Raw genomic sequence first — 24,440 nt, 5'->3', positions numbered from 1 at the left:
TAAGTAAAGCAGTGAAATCATTCATTCATTCAGACCGTGCAAAACTGCTGAAAAGATATTATGAAAAATACCACGTGGCGGGAAATATCACGATATTAGATATGATCAAATATCAGCCTAAGCCTAAAATGTTAACACAGTGCCAGGCTAAATGGATGAATATAAAATCATAACTCAGAAACCAACACAGTCACAGGTTGACCCCATGCGTTGGTTTCCCTTGGGTGCTCCCCTTTCCTCTAACAGTCCAAACACATACAGTTTAGGGGGCGGGGTGGGGAAACTGCCAGTGGGTGTGAATGCCTGTCTGTCCACATGTCTGTATATGTTGTTATTTCTGTGGCAGACCGTTGTTTCTTCCAGGATATACTCAACCCTCTTCCCCACTGTGAGCAGGCTCAGAGGATGCGTGCAGAGAAATGCCATTGTCCACGTGTGTTTGCAAAAATGTGCATGTGTGTGGCTCCTGGATTATGTAACGTTAATTGTGTGTCAGGATGAACTGACAGAGAGACACAGTGAAGCAACAGCCGTCCCTTCCTGTCTCTTTATTTCCCTCTCCATCCATCTATCTGTCTCACTGTGTGTCTGCCTTAAGAGGCACAGTTTGACAAGTCTGTGGTACATCTGTGTGTGTGCGCGTGTGTTTGCCTGCATGTGTGCACGTGTGTGTTTGTGCAACAGCATCGTGCGACACCATGATTAAGTGTTTTGAATAATTGATGATTGCACCCCTCATTAAGTCTCAGTCTTCTGCTCCGACAGGCTCCGGCTCTATTTTTATGCACCAGAATCCTCCTCTTGTCTGTCCCACTCCACAGATGTAGCAAATCCATCACTCACTTGAGGCTCTGCTGATGGGGGTCCAGAGGGGCTGTGGGGGGGTTTAAATCATGTTGAGTGGACATTTTTAGCAGGCCAGCAGCACAACGAACTGTGGCTCAGTGATGATGGGTTTTCCAGTGCAAAGAGGAACCCGTGGCCTTAGAGCTGCTGGGGACACCTCGGTGGCAACAGGCCAAACTGTGGTGAAGATGTGAGTTTGAGCTTCTTGACTTCTGCCGCAGAACCTCCGGCCCTCTTCCTTATCGTGTCTGCTGTCATTCCCTGCACGCAATTTATTCATTCATTCATTCACCAATTGGTGATGCATAAAGATGCCATGAGAATAAATGAAAACGGTCTTTACTTGTATCCAAAGGGTCAGGGGAAATGAAGGCACGGATGAGTGTGTGCACCATACTCGGCTGATCATGAAAATTCATTACCATACTGCTGACACCAGCCTGCTTCTGTGCACTACAAGTAACCATAAATCACTAAATCATTCCTGGAGTGGATGGAGCCACAGCCGCACCTCCTCATGTTGCGAGGTGCTGGGATTGAAGAATAACATGCAGCAGGTCTGGATGTGCAAAGACTGTCTGAGGTTACACATCTGTAGAGATGAATACGAGAAATTCTGCAGCTCAACTGAATAAAAGTGTGAATTGCTTAACCATAACTGCAGTTCTGGAGCTCAGCAAAAGAAAACATGTTTTACATGAGTTAATGGTGAAGATGAGACTAATGCAGACTGTTGTAGTAGAATAGTAGAGTGGGGCTGAGGGAGGCAGAGAGGAGATCAGACTGTCAGACAGACAGAAAAGTGGAATCAGAGTGTGAATTTGTTAATAAAGGCGTACCCACAGCCTGTCAGCAAAGCCGCAGCTTCCTCTCTGCATGAAAAAGACAGCCTTACACACATTGTTGAGCGGGAGCAATTTACATTTTTGCACATTAACAGGGCCTAGGAGACACACGCACGCACGCACACACGCACGCACACACGCACACACACACACACACAGGGGAGGTGCAGGGAGAACAAGATTCGTTTTCATCTATTTCCCCTTAAAACATGAGAAAGGAGGAATTCCCCAAAGACAGTGCAGAGCTTTGATATCCACAGCCCTGTGTCTGTAAATAGGTTAGGTTAAGGCAATGTGAGGCACGCGTGTGTGTGTGTGCGTGCGCGTGCATGTTCTTGTGTTAATTTGCGATCTGCACGTGCATGTCAGTCTGTCATCTTGTGGGGTATCCTAGTTCTGGCAGGAGATTGTGGGTGGGGAAGTGTATATGTGTGTGTGAGTGTGTTTACCTTTTCCTGACGAGGCCTCTGAATGTTCCTCGCGGTGGCTGAGGCAAGCAGGGAGCCGTGTGGAGTACCTGGAGCAGCTCAGAGCCCTGTGCTTCCATGTCTCCCCCCTGCAGCGTGCAGCCGTGCTGGCTGGTGCCCTGGCTGACTGCCTGCTGAACTAGCTGCACTGCTGTCCTTATAGGCCTCCAGGCCTGCTTCAAGAGCTGGTGCTTAATGCACTTGAAAGCTGCACAGTAACAATTTTGAGGCGTTGTTTGTATGTGGAACAGATGCAAACAGTTGTTTTTTTTAATGCTTCAACCTCAGCCTCAATTGTCTGAAATCCAGCACCGCTGGGGTGTAAGGGCTGTTTAGATCAGTGTCAAAAAGGCCCTTATTACCACAGGCCTTATATATAACGCTGTAGCTGTACTGCGATGTGATCATATGTATTTCGACAGTTGCCTCGCAGCAGGTGACAACTGAATTGACCCATGATGTTGTGTCCCTGCGTGACAGTAACAGTCTCCACCCTCAGCCAAACTATACACATGCCAAATGTGGTCATACAGTTGACTGGAGAGATTTTTGATTTTAAGTGTGGCTGAATGATGCAAAAAACATTATACTGCAATTATTTTGGTAGATGTTGAGACTGTGTTACAGTCACAATCACAGTTACAGTTGGAATGGTCATTTTTGCATTTCAAAATGATGATTTTTGTTGGGTCTCTTACCAAACAGCCATGTTCCTTCACATCTAGAGAATATGATTTATATGCTGGGGGCATCTCTGTGACACCACGATGCTTCATTGATGATCTGTTGTGATACATTTTACCTCCTGTGATTTAAACCGTAACCATACTGTTCAGCCCTAATTTAAAGTCTGGCTATGTTGAGCATTGAGTGCTGTTAGCACTAAGTGTTGTTTTGAAGAGTCAAAGTCATGTAAGAGTTTGCATGGTTTGGAGTTCGTTCCATTTTTTTCCTTCTTGTTCTATGTCTCATCAAACAGCAGCCACAGTGTTTCCCTCATCACTCTCCAACTGCCACATGAGAACTGTGGGTGCGGTTATTGTGGATTAGAGCTGCAGCTAATGATCGTTATAATTGATTAATTATGTGGTCTATAAAAAGACGGGAAACAATGAAAATGATCATCAGAAAAAATATCGTAATATCATGTCAAAAAACAAAACTGGGGTTGTTCATGATTGATGAACACTGTTAGAATTCAACCAATTGAAAAAATATTGACAGACAAGTAGACCCAGTACGTCCTCGTATAACCAGTTCACTGTTGCTGCTTCTTCTGCCAGGGACCAGTGACTGTAAAGTAAAAACCTGGTCAGACTTCAGTCTGAGTTCAGGAGGTCACAGGGGGGCTGGGTTTGTTTTAAGTCCCCCGCACATTTAGTCACATTTAATTGTCCTCAAGAAAATGTGTTGGTGGATCAGAATTATGTTTCATCTTTTGAACTTTGTTTGGCTGTTTATTGAAGAATGAAGGTGGAGCAGGAGCAGAATCAGGATCAGGGACATTTATTTGATATGAAACACACACCTGCTTTACTTGGATTGTGTTGTGAAAATATCTCATGTCAGTTGTTTTCAGGTGGTTCCAGTGAAGCATTGATCAACTTCATGAGCCTTTAATGATTAATTGGTTATTGATCATTAACGTGGCTGTCATTTGCTTGAGGGAACTTTCAGTTTTCTCCCCAAATCAGTGCCCACATCACGCTCAACCCTGGATGGTCGGCTTCGCAGTTGCCACGTCATCATCATCATCACCACCGTGTATCTGTCAGTCATCTTTTCATGTGAATGTCTGGCTTTGAGGCTTGATGAATGACTTGATTTATTGTTGGCTGAGTGTTGGACAAAGTGCAGCGATATGCAGCAGTTACATGGGTCTGGACTTTAAACTCAGGTTCTCAGGTCTCTGTCTCATTGTCTCTCTCTGTCTTTCCCTCTTGCAGACACACACACACACACAGACACACACACACACACACAGTCTACTAACTCATTTACCCGCTGGCACGTCTTGTCCTCTAACCTCGATTAGTTGAACTTTCACCCTTTCTTCACTTCTTTCTCCCGTACACTCTGTTTCATGCGTCACTGCTCTTTGTCTCCTCCTGAGCTGGTTCGACTACCAGAGCTGAGTAGACGTTGTATTTTACCTGCTGCACATCGTGAACTGGTAGGTCTCAGTGTTTCATATCCCTAGCGTTTGCTTTAGAGGTGAACCATTGCTTTTTCCAAATTGAATACATGTTGATTGACATTTATTTCTCTCTTTGGTTTGCTAGTGTGCCTGATCAGTTGACATTTCAAGGATGATTTAACCACCTGGGTCCCTGAATCTACATGTGATTGTGTTTGATTGTTAATGTAGTTGAGAGAGAGATTGTCCATTTACCGTTCAAACATTTGAACCATGACAGAAAGTAACACTGGCTAACCTTTAGTACGCGTGGTCATGGTTATTCATCAACGAGTACGGCTCAGAGGAGGAACGTGGTGCTGATAAGGACTGAAATGGTGTCGGGATACAAAGGTGGCATTGGTGAAGGGGGGAGTGGGGTGGTGTGTTGAAGATGCACAGAGTACAGATACTGACTGAGGAAGGTAATGTGGAGGTGGTCTCTATGATTATTCATTATTGAGATGGCAGGAGAGCTGAATGAGTGCAGCCACTAATCTAACTCTGAGCCTGATGGACAGAACACAATTACCCTGAGAGAGTGGGAGGTGGGCGGGGGGGGGGGGGGGGGGGGCAGCACCCACACTTCCTCCCCCTTTTTTTCTTCCCTCCTCCTCTCTTTTTTCTTTCCATTCGCCTGGCAGACTTCACTGTAGCTGCAGATGATTTCTGGGCATTAAGCTCCTGTTGGCAGCATCCTGTTTATCAGGTCACACACATATACAGTGAAGACACACACACACACACACACACACACACACACACACACAGAGGCACACAGATCCTCACATCACACACTCATGCCTGTTGGAAGCGCCCCATTTACGGACGTCCAATCCACTGCTCATGCCCCTCTCCTTCCTTCCTTCCAGTCTGCGTCTCCTCTGGTACGTCTTCAGATTGACGTCTAAATCCAGACACACTAAGCCATGTTCACATCCTACTCTGCTGCTTCTTTTAGCTCATGTGCTGATTCCAGGTCAAACCGTCACTACAGTGTTCGTGATGGCTTTTCACGGCGCTGCTCTTTCCTTCACACTGCCTGTGTGTCTGTGTGTCTGTGTGAGTGTGTGTGTGTGTATTTGTACTTGCTACGTAGTAAGGACCAAAAAAAGTATTTTACTAACAGAGTGAGGACATTTTGGCTGGTCCTCACTTTTTGAGACACCTTAAAATCACATTTTGAGGGTTAAGACTTGGTTTTAGAGTTATGATTAGAATTAGGTTTAGGTTAAGGTTAGGGTCAGGGTTGGGGTTAGGCACTCAGTTGTGATGGTTAAGGTTAGGGTAAGGGGCGAGGGAATGCATTATGTCAATGAGTGTCCTCACAAAGATAGAAGTACAAGTATGTGTGTTTGTGTGTGTGTGTACGAGGCGGGGAGTTCGTACAGCTAGTCACTGGGCTACTTTGAGAAATTAGCTTGTTCTCCCCTCCAGGGACTGTAGCTTAGATGTAGAACTCTTCCCCGAGTCTCCGGAGGAACGACCATATGTCTGGAGCCTCGGAGACGTCTGGAGAGTGGTGCTGCTGCAGATTTTTCATTTTCAGCCCCACAGTCTTGTTTCTTGCTCATTTTCACCAGTGTACCAGAGGCTAGTTTGTTAACAATGATTGGACGGGTTGGACGTTTTCAGCTAAGTGAGTAGTGCTGTCGCAGGAGCAGGTTAGCAGACAAAACCTAACCTCTGAACTCAATTCACAATGTTTTCTTGCTATAAATGTAATTATACACTCACTGTAACACCACAGAAGTGTATCTTTGAATCATTTTTTTTTAGTTGTAGAAAAAAAGCTGTTATTTTCTGAGTTAAGGCAGCAAGGGGGTTTCTAGACTGCCTCTTTTCTGGTCCAAGTTGGGGATTAACAGCTCCAGATGCTGCTTGAAAGACTTTGCAGCTAGGAGAAGAACAAATTCAGAGAACAAAAAGAGGAAGGGGCAGAGGGGGACATGTTCAGGGTTACAGCTGAAGCCGCTCATTCTCCATACTTTCTGTGCTGATTTTACTTCCTTAGGCTTTTTTTTCTCCTCTCCCCTTTTACCTCTTTCTCATTATCTTTTTCACCCACTCTATGTTCCCTCACCCCTCACTTTCTTTCCACTCTGTTCAGTTCTCTTCCCTCTCACCCCTCTCTCTTCATACTCGCTCTCTCCATCCATTTGGTGGAACAGTACTGCTGATAATGCCTGTAATTGGAGTGACTCACACTTTTCCAGTGTGTTTGGACCAGATAAAGAATATTGTCAGCATTTTGCCGACATGGCCTCTGCTGGCAGAATTAAATGGACTCTGTTCTGTTCTGTCTGCAGCAAATTAAAAGCCTCTCAATTCATCTGTTCTCGCCCGAGGCTTACAGGGGCCTCCTATTCACACAGAAACACCGTGGAGAGGGGGAGGAAGAGAATAAGAGAGATTTCCCTCTTCCCCAAGAAGCACCAGTCTTTTGGTTTTGTTCAAGCCCTGCATTCAGCCACTGTTAGATGGAGACAGGGACGGAAAAAGAGGTCAAGACTGATAGTCTAAGGAGAGGTGAAGAGCAGCTCAGAAGGTAGTTGGATTCATTATGCAGCATGTCAACTCGCAGCTGTCTCCTGCTGTCGTTTTACTTCAGCATCTCTGAGTAAGAGACGAGCTGGTCTGCTCTTGTGTGTGCGTGTGTGTTTTCATGCATTCATGCGACAGGGTTATTAGCGTGAGTGTGGATCGGAGTGTTTTTGGCTGCTAGGTTATGGTAGTCACTGCCAGGCAACACTTCAGAATAAAGTAGCAGCAGATGGGCAAAGAAGGGACAGACTGCTGGGGTCAGAGGGGCCTATCAGGCACTGGGCAGGGGGTGGCAGAATCAGTCTAGTGCAACCTGGGTCTTATTAGTTTCGGTCATCTTTCCTATTGGTGATAATAATGGAATGATATCAATGGATATTATAAAGAGTACTGTCTAGACCTGCTCTGTATGAGAAGTGCCCTTAGAGAACTGTGATCTGAGATCTGTTATAATGTGGTGCAATATCAATAAAATTGACTTGGAGCTACTAAGTTAATTCTTGAGACCTGGGAATTTGGTGACGTTGCTGGACAAAGTGAATGTGAGCAGTCACATGATTATCAGGTTTTAAAGGTCCCCTATAGTATAAAGGTCGATGTCCATGTCTTTTCTGATTGTAAACCAGGTCTAGAGTCTATATTTCTACTGTGAAAGTATCAAAGCCCCACTCCACAGAGAAATGCACACAGCCTGTATTCAGAAACTCAGCCTTAAAACCAGCCGTCAGGACTTCTGGAACTTTGTGATGTCACAACAAAGCAGTCACTGCTCTCAGTCATGCCCCAAGTCCTGCCCACCTGGACCTACCATCTAACCTTGCAGGATTTTGTTTTACCTGAAATCTGCTATATTTTTATTGGATCACTCAGAAAACAATCAGCCAATCAGAGGAGAGGCTCATCCTCTCCTGATGTAAAACTACACTGAGATGGTTTTTGGTTCTTAAAACCACAGATATATCTTCTTATGTTTATCAATGCTTGAAATGAAACACAGGAAGAGTGTAAAATATGGGACCTTTAATACCCAAACATGTTTGGAAAAGTAAAGTAGGAAATAAAGGAGCAGGTCTCTCCAGTCTGTTACCATGGGCAACATGTACTCAAGACCCCCAATCAGAAACAAGCTCATTCTCATGCCTGCTGAGAACTCTTGCTGGGTTTCGCCTGCCAACAGTAAACACAACCTAACTGAAGCAAACCTCTTTCTTCCTCTCTTTCTCCCCAGCTCTCTGTGGGTGTGTGTGGGATGTTGTGTCAGGGCTAAAGCCCATCCCTCTCCCATGAGCCTGTGTGCCCACACACACACCTGGCGCCTCCACGCACACACCCGGCGCCCAAGCACACACAGCCGGCACTGACGCTGTGAACTGGACCCTCAGAGCCCAGCGGATCCCCAGCGGAGCCAAGCGGAGCGGTGTCTAGCCCAGTTGGAGCCTGAGGATGTCAACAGAGACAGAGCTACAGCCAGCGGTCAGGCCCAGCAGTGTCAGACGGGACTCCAAGAGGAAAGGTAAGCGCACTGTCACACCTGTCGTACACTTTGAACCAGTGTTAATGAGAGACTGCTCCACTAAAGTAGGAATGTGACTAATTAGCTTATTACTCACTGAGGAAAGGCTCCTGTTACTCATTTTGCATCACTAGAGATTTTCACATTTTGACTTGTGACAGTAGGAAGAGCAGAGGTACAGGACCCAAAAAACTGAAGCAGCCAAATGGAATTCAGCCATTAATCATTTTATTATTTACACAAGCTTTTCCTACTGTGACATGTCAAACTGTTCTCTGTGAGAAAGGCCTATTAGCACCCAATCCTCACCTGTTGTTGCCCAAACACAGATGTAATATATCCACATATTGAATTTCCATGTATGAAATATGTGCATATATAAAATAAAAACACATTATAAATGAAACCTATTTGAAATTGGAACAAAATTGGAATAATTTTCATATATTGACATATATGTCTAGGCCATACAAATATGTATGTTTATGTATCTATGCTCATATTGTAGACATATGGTACATAAATATATATCCATCCCAAAGCCTGTCAGTATATGTTGATATTATACAGTAGGGTCCAAAAGTCTGAGGCCACTTTTCCAGAATGGGAAGATAGACATGTTTGAAATGAATTAGAAATTAATAAGAAAAAACATATATAAACAGTTATAAAAAGTTTTTATATGTATGTTGTTTTAATCGTCAACATATATGGTCACAACATGTTACACCGCTTAAAAACAAATCATCATATATCATATACTTTTAATATATATATTATAATATAATATATATAATACGTATTCTGTTCAGTTTCAGTTTTTTCCGAAAATCACTGATTCCTCTGTGCATTTCTCCTCTGCGACGGATCAAGTCAGTGTACAGACTCACAGTGTTACTCTCAGCTTCACATGACAAATAAATACATCAAAATAGTGACAGTATCTTGACGTATCAGTGCATCCAGCCTCCTCTGCCAAGCTTCACCAGCTGAGGTTTGATAACTCGCCCTTGTGAGATTGTGACACAGGTTTATAGTCAGTGCATTGTAGCCTCTGATGCAGTAGCATGATGTTCATCAGGGCTGTAATGTAATGACCGAAAAACAAAATGTAGCGTTTCACCGGCGAGAGTCCACTGATATACACAAACACACCTCCGTCGGCTGCTCTTCTCTCTTTATTAACTGTGTCTAGATTTGCTGTTGATGATGGATTCGGGCTCAACGACAGGATGCAGAGCTGCTGTTGTTCATGGCTAATTAACAGGTGTGGGGGGTATTTCCGTACAGTAGGTTGCCCCCAAACAGGTGCCGGGCTGTTGTGGTTGGTGAGAATCAAACAGATCCAGGTGTGAAAAAGCTCCAGAGGCAGGTAGCTAGCAGGTGTATCAGAGCAGTCCTGGGTGGTCTCAGTGCAGAGGTGATGCCAGGGGCCAGGCTGGCAGCCATCACCCAGCTGCTCACTGCCACCTGCCCAGCCACGAGAGCGAATCTCTGAATCAGCACCTGATTGATGTAGCAAAAACTCTGGACACTGTTGGGAGCAACACTTAATGGATATGCACAACCAAACAGAAACACACACACACACACACTGTCACTATCACCTGCAGCAGATGCCTCATTGCACACGGTGCGCTGCAGCCCCTGCAAACAAGCGTTGGACAGTGTGTGAGGGAAGGCTGAATGCCTCTCATGTCCTATTTAGAAACAGTATTGTTCTGCTGCAATGGAGATCATGTTCATCATTCAGACTGCTCTCCATATTTGGGGATATGCAGGCGCACACACACACACACACACACACACACACACACACACACACACACACACACACACACACACACACATACACACACTGGGACTGGGATTGAAGCCCAGAAGAGCATATGAGAGGAAAGATGAATGGTTTGCCTTCAGCATTCAGACTTTTGTCTCTCTCTCTCTCTCTCTCACACACACACACACACACATGCACATTTACACACGCACACACACACACGAGCGCGCACACACACACAAACACACGCACGCACGCACACACACACACACACAGGCCCACCACTTTACACCTTGTTTCTGTCTCTCTCTCTTTAAAAAAAATGGTGGCATGTATAATTTGTTCAACTATAGACTCTTCTGATCTGGGTCATTCTTTCCAACAGACACACACACACACAAACACTCTCACACACGCACACATACACACACGTATTCTCAGCAGGGTGATGAAAGTCAAACGCAATCATACACCAAACACAAGTAACAAGTGTGCTGTGGGAATAGGACACTTTGATAATGTTCCTGTGATTGTGCGTCATGTGTATGACCTGAAAGCCTCGTGTTCATACAGAACATACACATGTTTCTGTCCAGCCCCCTCCTTTCTGTCTCTTTGGAGCAGCTGAGTATAGAATAGATCCACAGAGCAGCTAACTGTCACTGGTGGCTTCGCTGTGGTGAGAGTCCCTGCAGGATAGTCCCTCATTCTTCTAATATCCTTCCTCATCCTCTTCCTCCTCCTCCCGCTGGTCTGACTCCTAAATGACCTTGCCCCGGATGAGTGAGACACAGAGGAGAGACTGATCACGAAGAGAGAGAGAGACTAATGAGTCAATGTGAGGGAGAGCTGTTTAATCTCAGGCCTTTGTTTCACAGCTCTGTGGAGAAGAATGTAATAAGAACAGACTCTGGGACTCTGTGTCACACATTAATCACAGACGGTGTGTGCCTGGCTCTGTGCATCACGGTGTATCTGTGGTATCTGTGAGTGCACATGCTTTTTTCTTTCTTTTTTTTTGCACACACAATTATGTTTCATCGGTGGGCTCGGAGGTCATTCTTCTAAGAGCATAGCTGGAGGTTTTTATTGAATTACCATGACAAGGTAGAGATAACCTTTGACCTTTAGCATTTACATGACCTGAGCTGAATGGCTGCAGCTTTCTGTTTCCTCTGACAGTAAATTGCTCATTCTTTTTGGTCGGGCTCAATTCCTGAAGTCTAACAGTCTTAATTAATTCTCAATAAATCCAGAAAGATTACATCGTTCCACGAGTTTCTTTCTCTCCACCCTGCCTCCCTCCTCCTCCACATCTTCTACTTGTGCACCTGCAGTTCATGATGATTCCAACTTTAAACTAGGTGGTGATTTAGACCTTGTTCCAAATCTTTTTGGCATGTGAACCCTTATAGCCAGGTAGTGACTGCTCCTGAGTCCTTGTCACAGGAGCAGTTCAACTAAACCGCTGATGTAATTTGAGCAGTTTTAGAGGCAGAAACACAGTATGTTCTCTCCTCTGTCCTGTTTTCTTAAAGGTCCCATATTTTACACCTTTCCTGGTGTTTTATTTCTTGTGTTGATCTCCATCAGAAGATATATTTGTGGTTTTAAGTACCTAAAACCATCTCAGTGTAGTTTTCTCCTCTCTCAGGCAGGACTGGGGGTCTTGAGTACATGTTGCCCATGGTAACAGACTGGAGAGACCTGCTCTTTTATTTCTGTCTTTACTTTTCCAAATAGGTTTGGGTGTTAAAGGTCCAATATTTGACACTTCTCCTGTGTTTTATTTGAAGTGTTGATATTCATAAGAACCAAAAACCATCTCAGTGTAGTTTTACATCTCCTCTCAGGCTTCTCTCTGGAGCTCTAGTAACAGGTCAGTGAACAGGCTCTGATCCTCTCTTCTGATTGGCTGACTGTTTTCTGAGTGACTGAATGAAAATACAGCAGATTTCAATTAAACACTCAGAGAAACCAAATCCTGCAAGGTTTTGTCCAGGTGGGCGGGGCGTGGGGCGCGGCTGAGAGCGGTGAGCTTTGTTGTGACATCACAAAGTTCCAGAAGTCCTGACGGCTGGTTTTAAGGCTCAGTTCCTGAATACAGGCTGTGTGCATTTCTCTGTGGACTGAGGCTTTGATACTTTCACAGTATTAATATAGAACCTAGACCTGCTTTATCATCAGAAAAGACATGGACATCGACCTTTATACAATATGGGACCTGTAATCATTGTGCAGTGTGTTCAGACGTGCAGTATCTTTTTTTGGTGGTTGTTGTGTGGTGCTGTTGCTCCAGTAAGATGCCCAGAGTGGATATTTGTTAACTGGTATAACTGTTAGTTTTTTAAATGGAGCCACAGTCTGATATTCTTCATTATCAATAAAACATGGAGTTGACAATGTGCCAGTGCAAACACTTTACTGTGAATGTCAAATTAGACCAGCGAGCCAGTTTGACGTTTGTTAGGAGCCCAACAGCTGCAGACGGTTTTGTCTCCACTTAAAACTTTTTCATCTAAACGCCTACCTCTCCTAAGCATCTCCTGCTTTCACCGTGCAAGTAAATCATTCTGACATTACAGTCCAGGATTTCAACTATTTTCTCAAACGCAGTGTATTTAATGTGACGACAGCACGCTTAATGAACGCGTGCTCTGCTGTTGCTTCAGCCTCCAGGGGATCCAGAGTTCTCTAGTATAAACAGGACACAAACATCGGTCTGTTAACCAACTGGCTAAGAGACAGTGGAGTTTTATTTTACAGTGTTCTGATTCAGCTCAGTTGTGTAACAGAGAAACAGATTGTTTGCAGTATTCATTCACAGCTGATGCAGTGTGAGGTTCAGCTTGTGCAGCTACTTATCCTGACAAAAGCATGACTTGGTTCATAACAGTGAAATCTCACTCTGTGAAGAAATCTGTGAGCCTGGCATTGTGCATGTTGTTGTTACACTATGTATGGACATTATCAGGGTTGTGAATGAGTAGTTGAGGCAAGCCAACTGTTGGTGAATTGTGACTGTGATTGGCAAGCTGTACCCATGCAGCCACTTTGGCAGGTAACCAGCAGTCACGTGGATCATTAAGATTGTTCTTTGTTTCTCAAACCCCGACATCGCAACACTGACTTTTGTGGTGTAGGATTCAACAGCCTTTTTTTGTTTTCTGTCCCAGTATTGTTCTTAGAATGTCATTAAGTGTTCAAATCAAACACTCACTGATGCCTTTCTGTCTTTCATAGCGTGACACTAAATCACATTAGAAGTTATAACAACTTCTGCTGTGAAGAAGCCTTTAGGATGAGAGGTGAAACGTCTTCAAGTGTCTACAATCAGGTCCAGTTTCCTTTGATTCAGCTTTTGTGTGACTGTGTTGCTGTCGACTCAAGCAGACGACTGTCATCACAACTCTGAAAAATCACGACTCTCCCACAGTGGGATTTGGCTGAGGATGTGTGGGAGGGTGTTTCTACACTGTAGCTGGCAGCCAGCGGCATGAAAAGAGTGGTTAAGGGTTATAGCTGTGCAGCTGTTAGCCTTTGTGTGTGTGTGTGTTTGTGTTGGTGTGTGGTTGTGTGTGTGTGTGTGTGTTGATATGCGTGGATACGTGTGGGTGTGTGTTTGCTCGTCTCTGGTGTGTGATTAGCAAACACATTATCTTATTCGTGTGGATATTATGCACACATCCAGTCTATCTGGCACAATCACTGCAGCCATTTACTCTGATATCTTTCCCTGGGGAATCTTGCAGCACAAACAACAGTATTTTGAGTGCGTGTGTGTGTGTGCGTGTGCATGTGTGCATGCCTTCTATGAGAGGAAATCAGATCTGTTCCCTCCAATCAGACAGTGATTGAATTGAATTGGCTGTCTGCTGTTGTGATTGTCTGTGGAGGCCAGTGGTGGATAAGGGGGAAGAGGAGACAAGAACGACACTCAGTCGCAGATAGTGACACACACTCACCAAACATGGCTTTTCAGCACTAAAACTATATTTAGAGATAACTGCCTCCTCTCCTGTCCTCTCCTGCTATCGACTGCCCTTCTCTCCCATCAGTTTATTTCTGGAATTTAAGTGATCCATCCGCCCGTCTTCTCTTTCACAACTCTGCGCTCTCATCTATTTACCCATCCATCTTTTTTTCGGCACTGTAAGGTAAAGGTGGTGAGATGAAACTCACGTCCTTTTTCTGTGCGGCAGCTCCAATGACACACTCCCCTGCCCTTATTCCAGAGTGTTCAAAAAACTTCATCCAAGCTTTCAGATGTGACCACACTGAATTAGCATTCAAAGCGCCTGACTCACAGAGAAAAACATATATCAGTGAAAGCCTTTTATTTGCTTTCCTGAGTCTTCAGCTGTGTATGCCTGTGTGTGTGTTTGTGCGTGTGTGTGTGTGTGTGTCTGTCTGTGTGGCTGTGGTAGATTGTGTACTCTGTGATCCTCTCAGTATATTCAGCTTAGTCCTCTCCTCCACACTAGTTGACGTGGCTTTTCCCACCGCATCACTAACTACAGTCTCCATAGCAACAGTTTGCTCCCTGCTCATAATTTGCACAAAAGGAAAAACGTCCCAATGTCACCCACGGGCTCTAATAGAGGCTGATCCGCTCACCCTGCTGTGCTGCTTGAAGTACTGTGCATCGAAGGGTCATTTCTTGTTTGTTAGAGGTTGACAGGCTGTTGTTTTTCTGTTTCACAGCTGTGTGTGTCGTACCAATCTGTGATAATAATTCTAAAAAACAATCCATCACTCCTTTCTCTTAGTTAGTGCAGGTGATTTAAAGGCCCCTTGTGGAGTTTTTGACCTCAAGTTTTTGTGAGTGAGTTTTCATTTTGTCTGTTTTGTGCACTCGCATTTTACACTGTCACACTGATCTACAGGTGGTGGATGCTCCAAGATGTGCAGCAGCACAGACAGGGAAGAGGAAGACTGCGAGCAAACGTAAACAAAGCAGATATCAAAATCCAGCCCTGCGGATCTTTTGTGAGGAGGAAAATGCATTTGATGTGTTTATCAGACTTTGAGGATACACACAGTGTAACACTGTGTTTTGTTGTCAGAATGCAAGTATAAGTGTTTTTTGTTGTGAATATTTTACACTGAACAAGAATATTGATGCAACACTTTTGTTTTTATGTCCATTTTTTATTAGTCAAAATAAAAGATCAAAGATGTCTCAGATGAAGCGTGACGACATCCTGACGCCTACTCTCATGTTATTAGTGTGTTGCCACCGCCTCAGGTTGCAGTGTGATGTACACAGTTCCTGGGAGCTTAAAACATCCCAGTTGTAGCATGGCTGGTGTCGGCTCCAGACACGTCACCCACTGAGCATGTTTGAGATGCTCTGGATCTGTGTGTACGACATTGTGTTCCACTTCCTGCCACCCATCAACAACCTGATCAACTCTGTACAAAGGCGGTCACACCAGATACTGACTCTTTGTGACCCTCCCCTAAATAACACACATCTGTAGCCAAAGTCGCACAGTTCAGTATCTAATAAATGTCATCTTTCAAAATAAAACTACACATTTTAAAGTGGCCTTTTACTGTGACCAGCCCAGGTCACACCTGTGAAATAGTCAGCATCTGGATAGTCACACCTGTCAGGTGGAGGGATTCATGGTAAAGGAGAGAGACGTTCACTGACACAGATTTAAACTTAGAGAGAAAAACGCCTTAAAGGTCCAACCACACAGGTTAGAGCTTTAATTTCACTGCGTGAAAAATGGAAGCAAAAACAAAGGTTTTGTGTTTTTATGTGTTTATGTTCAGTACAGTTAGTATTGAAAGTAAGAGATGAGTAAAAGATCTTTGGAGTTACTGTGTGTCAGAAATGATCTTTTAGCCTCTGAATGGGCAGGTCTGTGGACAAGTTTGACTGACAGCTGACAAACTTCTGCAGTCGACATGCTGCAGTTGGACAGACAGCATTTTGTTTGCAGTGGTTCTGAGGATAGAATATATCATATGACGGCGACGCCCTCCCCTCAATTCTGTCTGTACCTTTTTTTTACATGCCCCCCCCCCCCCCCCCCCCCCCCCCCCCCCCACCCCCGCGCTGTAACTGTCACTATCTACTGCCTTTGTGCTGATGTTTTTCTCAAAGTAGACTACAGGACATTCAATTTACAAGGCAGACCTGTTTACTGTTAACAGAATAAAACAAGTGATTTGATTTGAGTTGGACTGTGGATGTGGTAGAGATGACAGTGTGTACACAGTGAGGAGATAAGATAGAGTTACAGACACAGACAGACAGACTGGCAGATGGCGGAGTTTCCTTTTCATTTTCATGCTGTATGATGTTCTTCAGTCCTCCTTTGCTCCATCCCTCTCTTCCAGGACCCTGGCTGAGTGAATGAAGGGAGAGGGTTCATTACACAAGATGAGACAGAGAACGATAGAGTGGGGGACAGACAGCAACTTCAAGTGGTTCCATATTTTGGCAAAGATGACAGACATGAGAGGAGGCTTTGTTCTGGCACATTCGCCTTGGCATGAAAGGAGGGCTGCTGTGTTTTGAGGAGTTACCTGTGTTTCCTAATGCTTTGAAAGAAGGGGCCTCTAGTGTTCGACAGTCTCACACACACAAACACACACACACACACACACACACACACACACACACACACACATGTGAACATACACAGAAGGACACCTCCTGTTCACACAGATTGTGGGATTTAGAAAACAAATACTTTAATACTTTTGACACTTTTCAATCAGATGTGTCTTTTAAAGTTTGAACAGACTAAATAGTGTGTGTGTGTGTGTGTGTGTGTGTGTGTGTGTGTGTGTGTGTGTGTGTGTGTGTGTGTGTCTTCAGATGAGGAACTAAGAGAAGAATGACAAGGACAAAGTGTGTGCTGCTTTCTGTACTTTCTTTTGATATTTAGAGAATTCTCCCAATGTAGGCTCAGAGATCTACTTGTTGTTTTTTTGCAGCACTACATGAACATTTTGCAGAGGTGGAATTGAGTGTGTGTGTGTGTGTGTGTGAGACAGTACAGTCCATGGGGGAAACTGCTTCAGCGTTGCATGACAGGATGCTAGCGGCTTGTTTACACAGCCCACTCTCTGATGCCCTGTCAGAGCCCAGAAAACACACAGCTGCTGCACACACAGATACACGCACGCACGCACACACACACACACACACACACACACACACACACACACACACACACACACACACACCACACACATGCATATGCACATAGACACAGTTAGGCGGACACTCACATGTTCCCCTTCGTTAGTGAGACCAATTACCTTGTAATTAAAGCCAGGGCGAGAAACGAGCTTTGCCACCAAGAGTCCTAGATAGACAGAGGGATGCTGGGTAGAGGAGATGAGGGAGTGACAGTGAAAGGGAGCGAGTCAACAGCACTGAGAGCGGCCGCATGCTAGCAGAGCTATTGTTGGCTTCTTATTAAATGGGGACAACACAAAGGATGAAATGAAAGGGTAGAGGAATAAGATGATTAAATCATCTTATTCCCCTATAGATCCTGCTGTGCTCTGTGCGTGTGCATGCATGTGTGTGTGTGTGTGTTAGATGAGATCCATGTCCTCAGATGAAACCAGGACTCAGCTGACCACCACCATCCACATCCTCCAATCTTAAGACTTCACTGTGGATCAGCAGGGAGCAGCACATACATGTCTCACTTTGCTGACTCCAGCTGAGTCTGGTTGTGGTGAACAGGATACACACATGTGCTCTGAGAAAGCAGTGTGCAGACTTCAAGCATTTCCTGAAAGTCTTCTTCACTGCATATCGGTAGTGAGCAACTCGCACACATTCACAAAATCCTCAGTGGGGTTGTGGCCGAATACAAAGATTAATGCACAAAAAACAAAACACAACAATAACAAAACCCAGTCCAGGCCCATGGCGAGTGTGTGCTACAACAATAACTCAGTGCAGCAAAACCTGTGTGGTAGAGATGAGAGATACAGTTAGAAAGTAACAACTCTGTATTGTTCAGCTTTACAGGACTGGCCTTTATATTTACTGGGTTTTACCAGCGAACTTTACAGCTGGAGTCACAATAAAGAGACGACGCCCCTCTGAACTCACCAAGACACGTTGGTCTTGTTCTCCTGTTTCCTCTCAAACACTTCAAGTCTTATTCTTTGAATGTTTCTTATTCCCAGTTTCATAACCTGGTTGATGGCTGCAGCTTTATGATTATTACATTAACCATGGGTCTGTAAATGCTAATACACCAGTGAAAGACTTTTCTTGTGTCAGAAAAATAAAGAGTAAAATTAACCCAGACCACCACTCACAATGACCTCAGTGCTAAAACACAGAATGAATGAACACAGGTCACAACAGGTGCATTAGATGGCATCAGGCTGTACAGGTGAACCTAATACAGTGGATTTTGAGGGTCATGTTCCAAAGACAGAGGAGGGTTTACACTGCTCTGCATCTCTGAAGCTGTGAGACCACACAGACAGCCACATGTGTAAGTGTCTCTCACTGGACCTGGTTCAACCATCACATGACACCAACCAGCCTGTTGAGCTGCACCGGCTCAAGATACAAGAAACAAGCACCAGTGTTCAATTAATCCACAGAAGGTGTTGTTAACTGCCGGCTACAGCCAAAGTCATTTAAAAAAAACAATGAGACTAAAAGCACCATGTACTGCAGAGGAGTATTAGCTTCCAGCAGCTAATACTCAGTTCATTACATTACATGATTACACAATCTCAAGCCCTTACAGGTCAGGGAGAGAAAAAAACTTGATAATTGTCAACAATGAAATAATAATTACATGAAAAAGTACAAGCTAATTAAAAGATACACCATACACAAGACAAAAGTTTTCTCTGTCTGCTTTTCCAAAGTGACCTTGACAGAGAGTTTGGGTGCCTCCAAGTGTGTGTGTGTGTGTGTGTGTGTGTGTGTGTGTGTGGTGATGGACAGTGTGTTTCGTGTGTCCCTGACGTATTTTTCAGCTCTAATTTGCTCTGTATTTTCTGCCACAGAGGATAGCTGGATGCCTGAGGACACACATGCGTGCACACACACACACACACACGGACAGCTCAGGTGTGTGGCTGTGCCTGTCCTCTGGGTCGGAGCAGTGGGGTGGCAGAGAGGTGGAGCTGTGGAAAAGGGGGGAATCAAAGAGAGATGTGGAGAGATGGAGCGAGGAAAGAGAAAATGACACCACCACAGCTGTGTGATGTCGGCCGGAGGAGCCTTGTTTCGTGGCGTTGAGTCATCCTCCACAGGTGAAACACACCCTCCTTCCAGCAGAGATGCTAAATTTGTCACAATGATTAGACAGAAAACTGATATGAAAGCCTGGAGGCAGAAGACGGATAGTTTAGCGAAACCTTTAGCAGCAAGCTAACAGCTCAAAAAAAGCATCTTCGTTTGATAAACACAACAACAGTCATGTTGCAAATAAGACAAAAAAAACACACATCAACAAAGGCTCAGCTCTCATTTGTTTGATGAGTGGCAACAGCACTTCATCATCTCATTTTACACCCGCCGTTTCACTTCAGCAACTACGGTCGTGCTTTTTTTTTTTTGTAATGTGTTCATATGCGCACACTGAATCAAGTGCGAGCCTTTGTGTGCCAAATCAATCTGCCAGCATTAAGCATGGAGCTGAGGGGAGAACTTGTTGTTTTCTTGGCACATGCTGTTTGTGGGTTTAAAGGGACTCTGTGTGAGTGTGGGTATGAGTGAGTGCTTCATCTGAACAAGTCTCTGATAGGTAAAGAAAACACACACACACACACACAAATAAAAAACAAACCACATACATGTTCACACACACATTCGGCAGCAGGGTCTAGAGGCAGGATTAATTGGAGAGTAACCGCCGGGGTCCCTCATGCACTGTTGAGTGTTTGTTGGGAACCGTCCCAGCTGCAGTTAGGAGCCTCTGGGTGCTGCTTCATCTGGAGCACCATGAAACAAGCTCCACACGTTACCAGCCACTGCGAACAATACACACCTGCTGGAAGGAAGTGGATGAGTGAACTGCTGTCAAGAGTTGCATCAACATATGAGCGGTCGTGAGATGCATCAGGCGTGATGCCAACAACTTCTTGTCTCAGATCAGAAATCAGACCAAAGCCATTTTTCTTTTCTATAGACAGCTGCTACCTCTCTAACTCATTCTTACCCAGTGGCCTCAGACTGATGGCCCAAGTCAAGTGGGCCAACCAAGGGGCAACCTCCGGGACTGAAAAATGAAGCCAAGAAGAAGAGCTAAAAACTCCAGCTCCTCTAATGACCACTACAGTCTGGCTGCAACAGTGAGTCAGTCCCCATGGACTCTCATGTTAAAATGTCCAACTTTACAGCAGAAATAAACATGTCTACAGCCTGGTACAAAAACTGTTTTGGTCTCTAGAGCAAACTTCCTCCTTCATGACAACTGTACAGAGGGCACATTTTTATATGACTCACCTGTTCACATTTTATTAAGGATTAAAGTTCTGCATAATTGAAAGTGTGGCCTCTTTGAGTGACAGGTGGGTGACCCACCTCTTTGCTTATTTTTGAATTAGCTGGGAGTTAGAGTCAGTCACATCCAAGATGACGACGGCTGAGCAGCCCACTCTGAGCTTCAAAACTGCTCTTCAGAAACCTGCGGGTGACATTGTGGAGGCTACGTCCATCTTTATTTACAGTCTATGGGGCGGTCAAATCCTTTGCAGTACAATTTTGAGAAGATTATAAAAAATGTATACATAATGTCTTTAAACTTGCTCAGCAGCATTTATGGATCATCCTAACATCCTAACCTGTCTCTAGACAAGAAACAACAGACATCAGAGTATGTTAAAAAAAACTTACAAAATCATTTACAGAAATGACAGTCTATTGTATGACACTGGCTTTACAGTCATTCAAAGTATGTAATCAGATGAACCATTGGTAACGTGAGCGTGTCATAGATGGATCTATCAAGTCCCTCAACTTCTCCCAGCATGACACACCATGGGATCTCATCATCCAGACTGAATATCCACCAAACTTCTTTTCTATTAAGAATTAGTGTTGCTGCCTCTCTCAGGTGGTGGAGTCACCTTTTCAGTGCCCTGGAACCTAAATGATGAGATGTCATGTTTAAAATCATCAAAATGTACTGCTGTTGGTTCATCTCTATCATTTCTCCTTGTGGAGCTTTTGTGCTTAGTTTTTTTTTTTTATAGTTATTTTGTTTTAATGAAGTGATGTTTTCTCAGCACAGGATAACCCACAGGGACGTTCAGTCATGTAGATGACATGATGACAAATGTTATAGAATGAAATGATTTTTAAAAATGTTTAAAAACTTCTTGCATTGTTTATTTTTTGCCTCACATTAAGGCCTGTAACTGTGATAAGGCAACAATAGAAACTTTTAGGTTGTCGCCACCGGACCACGTTGTAATCTTGTTTGCTGTCTTAATAACTGGAGGACCACAGTGGATACCTACCTCGCAACAGGAAGAGTTAGAAGTACAGAGACATGTGGTGAATCAAGAAGTGATCTCTCCTCTGTCACACAAAAAAAGAAAAATGCAGCTTCCCCTGCTTTCAGTTCGGTCTGAATGTTCGTTATCGTTAAAATAAAAAGCACTCTGGGAACATGTGATCTGGCCTCCGTGTTGTTACGGGGCCGGATGTGGGCCACGAACATTTTTGAGATTTGAAGAGGGCCATGAGCGGGAAAAGGTTGGGAACCACTCTTCTCCTGAAGTGAATGAACTAGACTGTTAGGTGTTACTGGCCTTACACCTACAGCCCTCTGCACTTGGCTTCAATCTACAGCCTGGATGACCAGCATGTATTTAAACAGAGGAAAATCCCCCAGAATCCTCTGCAGGTCATCAGAAACACATCTGGACACATTAGCATCTGTTCTAGTGTAACTGCAGCAGTGAATAGGTCTGATCCAGGAGACACTCAGTAATATATCAGCTTGTAAAGCTCTTGTAGTTGTGATAGTAACTGTCAGGTCTAACATGACTGATTATGATTAAAAGGAAAAACCATCCTCACAGAACCCAGCTGTTTTTCCTGTAGTTCAGGCTTCTCCTTCATATCATTTACATCTCATCAAGCTAAATTCAATGTCTCGTAATTTTGTGAGAGAAAAGAGGGAGAAGTGAAGTAAAAAATCATCTGATTTCAACATGTGTGTAATTTAAACCCAACTGAAGAGTAAAGATCACGCAGAGACAGAGGGGGATGGGGATGTTGTGGCAGGGAGGAGGGTGAGAGGGGAACCAGCTGAGAGAGTGATGGAGGGGCACACGGGAGGCAGGAGGTTACAGTTGCCAGAGGCGATGCTGGGGGCTTCCCTGAAGGGTTACACACACTGTAGCAGCAGTCACCTGCCATCTATCACCTGTGGAAGCGTGTGTGTGTATGTGTGTGTGTGTGTGTGTGTGTAGTGGAGTTGGGGGTTCTCCCTGTCATAACGTTCTAATCCTGAGTGACATTTATCCAATGGAGACGTCGCGCATTCATCCATCCATCACATCCTATTCCTCCTCTCCATCTTTCGCTCTGCGCTTAATGTCGTTCCCTCCCTCTCTGCTTGTTGCTTCAGACAGTCAAATAAACCCTGCATACCAAGTTCTGTCACACACACACACACACACACACACACACACACACACACACACACAGTGCTGTAGAATGTTTCACACTGTGGTGTTTGGTGTGGTTGTGCAGACGTGAGAAAAGTTTGTATTTTCTTTGTGAAAAAGAGACAAGTGTTGTTTTTGTGGGTGTTCACCTGTGAAACAACCATGACTGATGCACCAGAAGATTCTTTCATTAGTGTTGTTGTATGGTAGGTGGGATGTGTGTGTGTGTGTGTGTGTGTGTGTGTGTGTGTGGAGCAGCCATGACAGATGAAACGGAAGTTTCTTTCATTAGTTGTGTTTGAAGCTCAGTGGGGTCACAGCAATAGCAGACATTTAATTACAGCAGACTGAATGCTTCCCCTGCTGACACACCGAGGCACACACACACACACACACACACACACACACATACACACACGCACACTCGCGGGGAGGTCTTTCATTGAACATGCTCCCAAAAGGTAATAATATAAACCACTCAGCAGGAGAATAACCCCGGACCCTCTCTAGCTTTTTCTCTCTCTCTGCCCCCTTGGCCTTTCTCGACCTCTTCCTCTCACTGTGCTCCTCTTCCTCTCTGAGCTAAGTATAGCAGCAGTAATGGTGATGGATGCAGATGGAGGGAGCAGGTCTTAAATGTCAGACTCAAATGAAAACCACTGTGTCGGTGAGAGGAAACCAGCTGGACACGTCCAGTGTTATTTAACACACACACACACACACACACACACACGCATACACTACACACACACACAGACTATGTAACTCACATCCTCAGATTGGTGCATGTTTGAGTAAAATGTACATGTATCAGAATCAATACAGATTTGTTGCTGAGGAAATCTCCTCAAACATGCAAATCAAGTTTGTGCTTTATTCTGAAATAAACAAAGCTTTTCCATTAGTCAAATTAAATGTATCTCACCTAATGAAGTTTTAAACATCATCACATCTACAGGTACATTATGATTTTTATGGCTGTGGCCATGCCGAATAATATTGGTATTGTTATTTTTAATTGTTTTGTTATTGTGAAGTACGGTGGCCCTGAGAGCTCAACACACCCCCATACTGGACCAGGCCAGACTACCTTGTAAACAAACAGGAGCAAACGGAGGAAGTGTGGTTTTTCTGGATAAAACATTTATATAACATTTATATTTCTCAACAGATTCAATTAGTCGTTTTTATATTCAAGGGTTAATGATCTTCATGGAGTGAAAATAAAAGTCTGCTCTTCAGTTGCTTATGATGCTGACCCCTGTTTACTACAAGGAGGAGTGTGTATCAAAGTTAGGTTGACATGAACTGAATTTTATTGACGTGGTGGAAAATAGTTCACTGTCACCAGGACTTGTTAAAACCCCCATTACTGTATTTACTAGATTAAACTACTATTCATACTCCATATACTAATTACTATTACTTATGTTTTGCTTCTGCTATAATATAATATAGCCATATTACACCTTATTGTTTGTATAGGATATTAATTATAATGATACGCCTTTGTCCTGTACTGTTATATATTGTTGTACTATTACTACTACTCCATCTCACTTTATATTATACAACACATATATTCCATATTATACTGTACTCTGTGTTTCCTGTGTTTTTTCTGCCACATCATGTA

General features: G+C 44.1%; 1 protein-coding gene across 14 annotated transcripts in view; it reads left to right on the top strand.

Moving 5' to 3' along the window:
* Positions 1-24,440, top strand: part of dab1a (DAB adaptor protein 1a) — a 220,419-nt gene that overhangs the window by 156,000 nt on the left and 39,979 nt on the right. For 11 of the 14 annotated variants that reach the window (XM_071486977.1, XM_071486978.1, XM_071486980.1 and 8 more), the window contains one exon: positions 8,107-8,391. In XM_071486977.1, coding sequence (XP_071343078.1) covers positions 8,322-8,391 — 70 coding nt within the window. In that variant the 5' untranslated portion in view covers positions 8,107-8,321. Of the gene's footprint in view, positions 1-4,183; positions 4,332-8,106; positions 8,392-24,440 lie in introns of those variants that run through there. The other 3 variants (XM_071486985.1, XM_071486981.1, XM_071486976.1) reach the window with 1 other exon arrangement.

The sequence above is a fragment of the Trachinotus anak genome, unplaced genomic scaffold (assembly GCF_046630095.1).
Source record: "Trachinotus anak isolate AG129_WGS33_773 ecotype Australia unplaced genomic scaffold, CSIRO_AGI_Tana_v1 ptg000010l, whole genome shotgun sequence".
Classification (NCBI taxonomy): Eukaryota; Metazoa; Chordata; class Actinopteri; order Carangiformes; family Carangidae; genus Trachinotus; species Trachinotus anak.
Note: the sequence above shows the minus strand (reverse complement) of the source record. Positions and strands in the feature narration are given on the sequence as shown.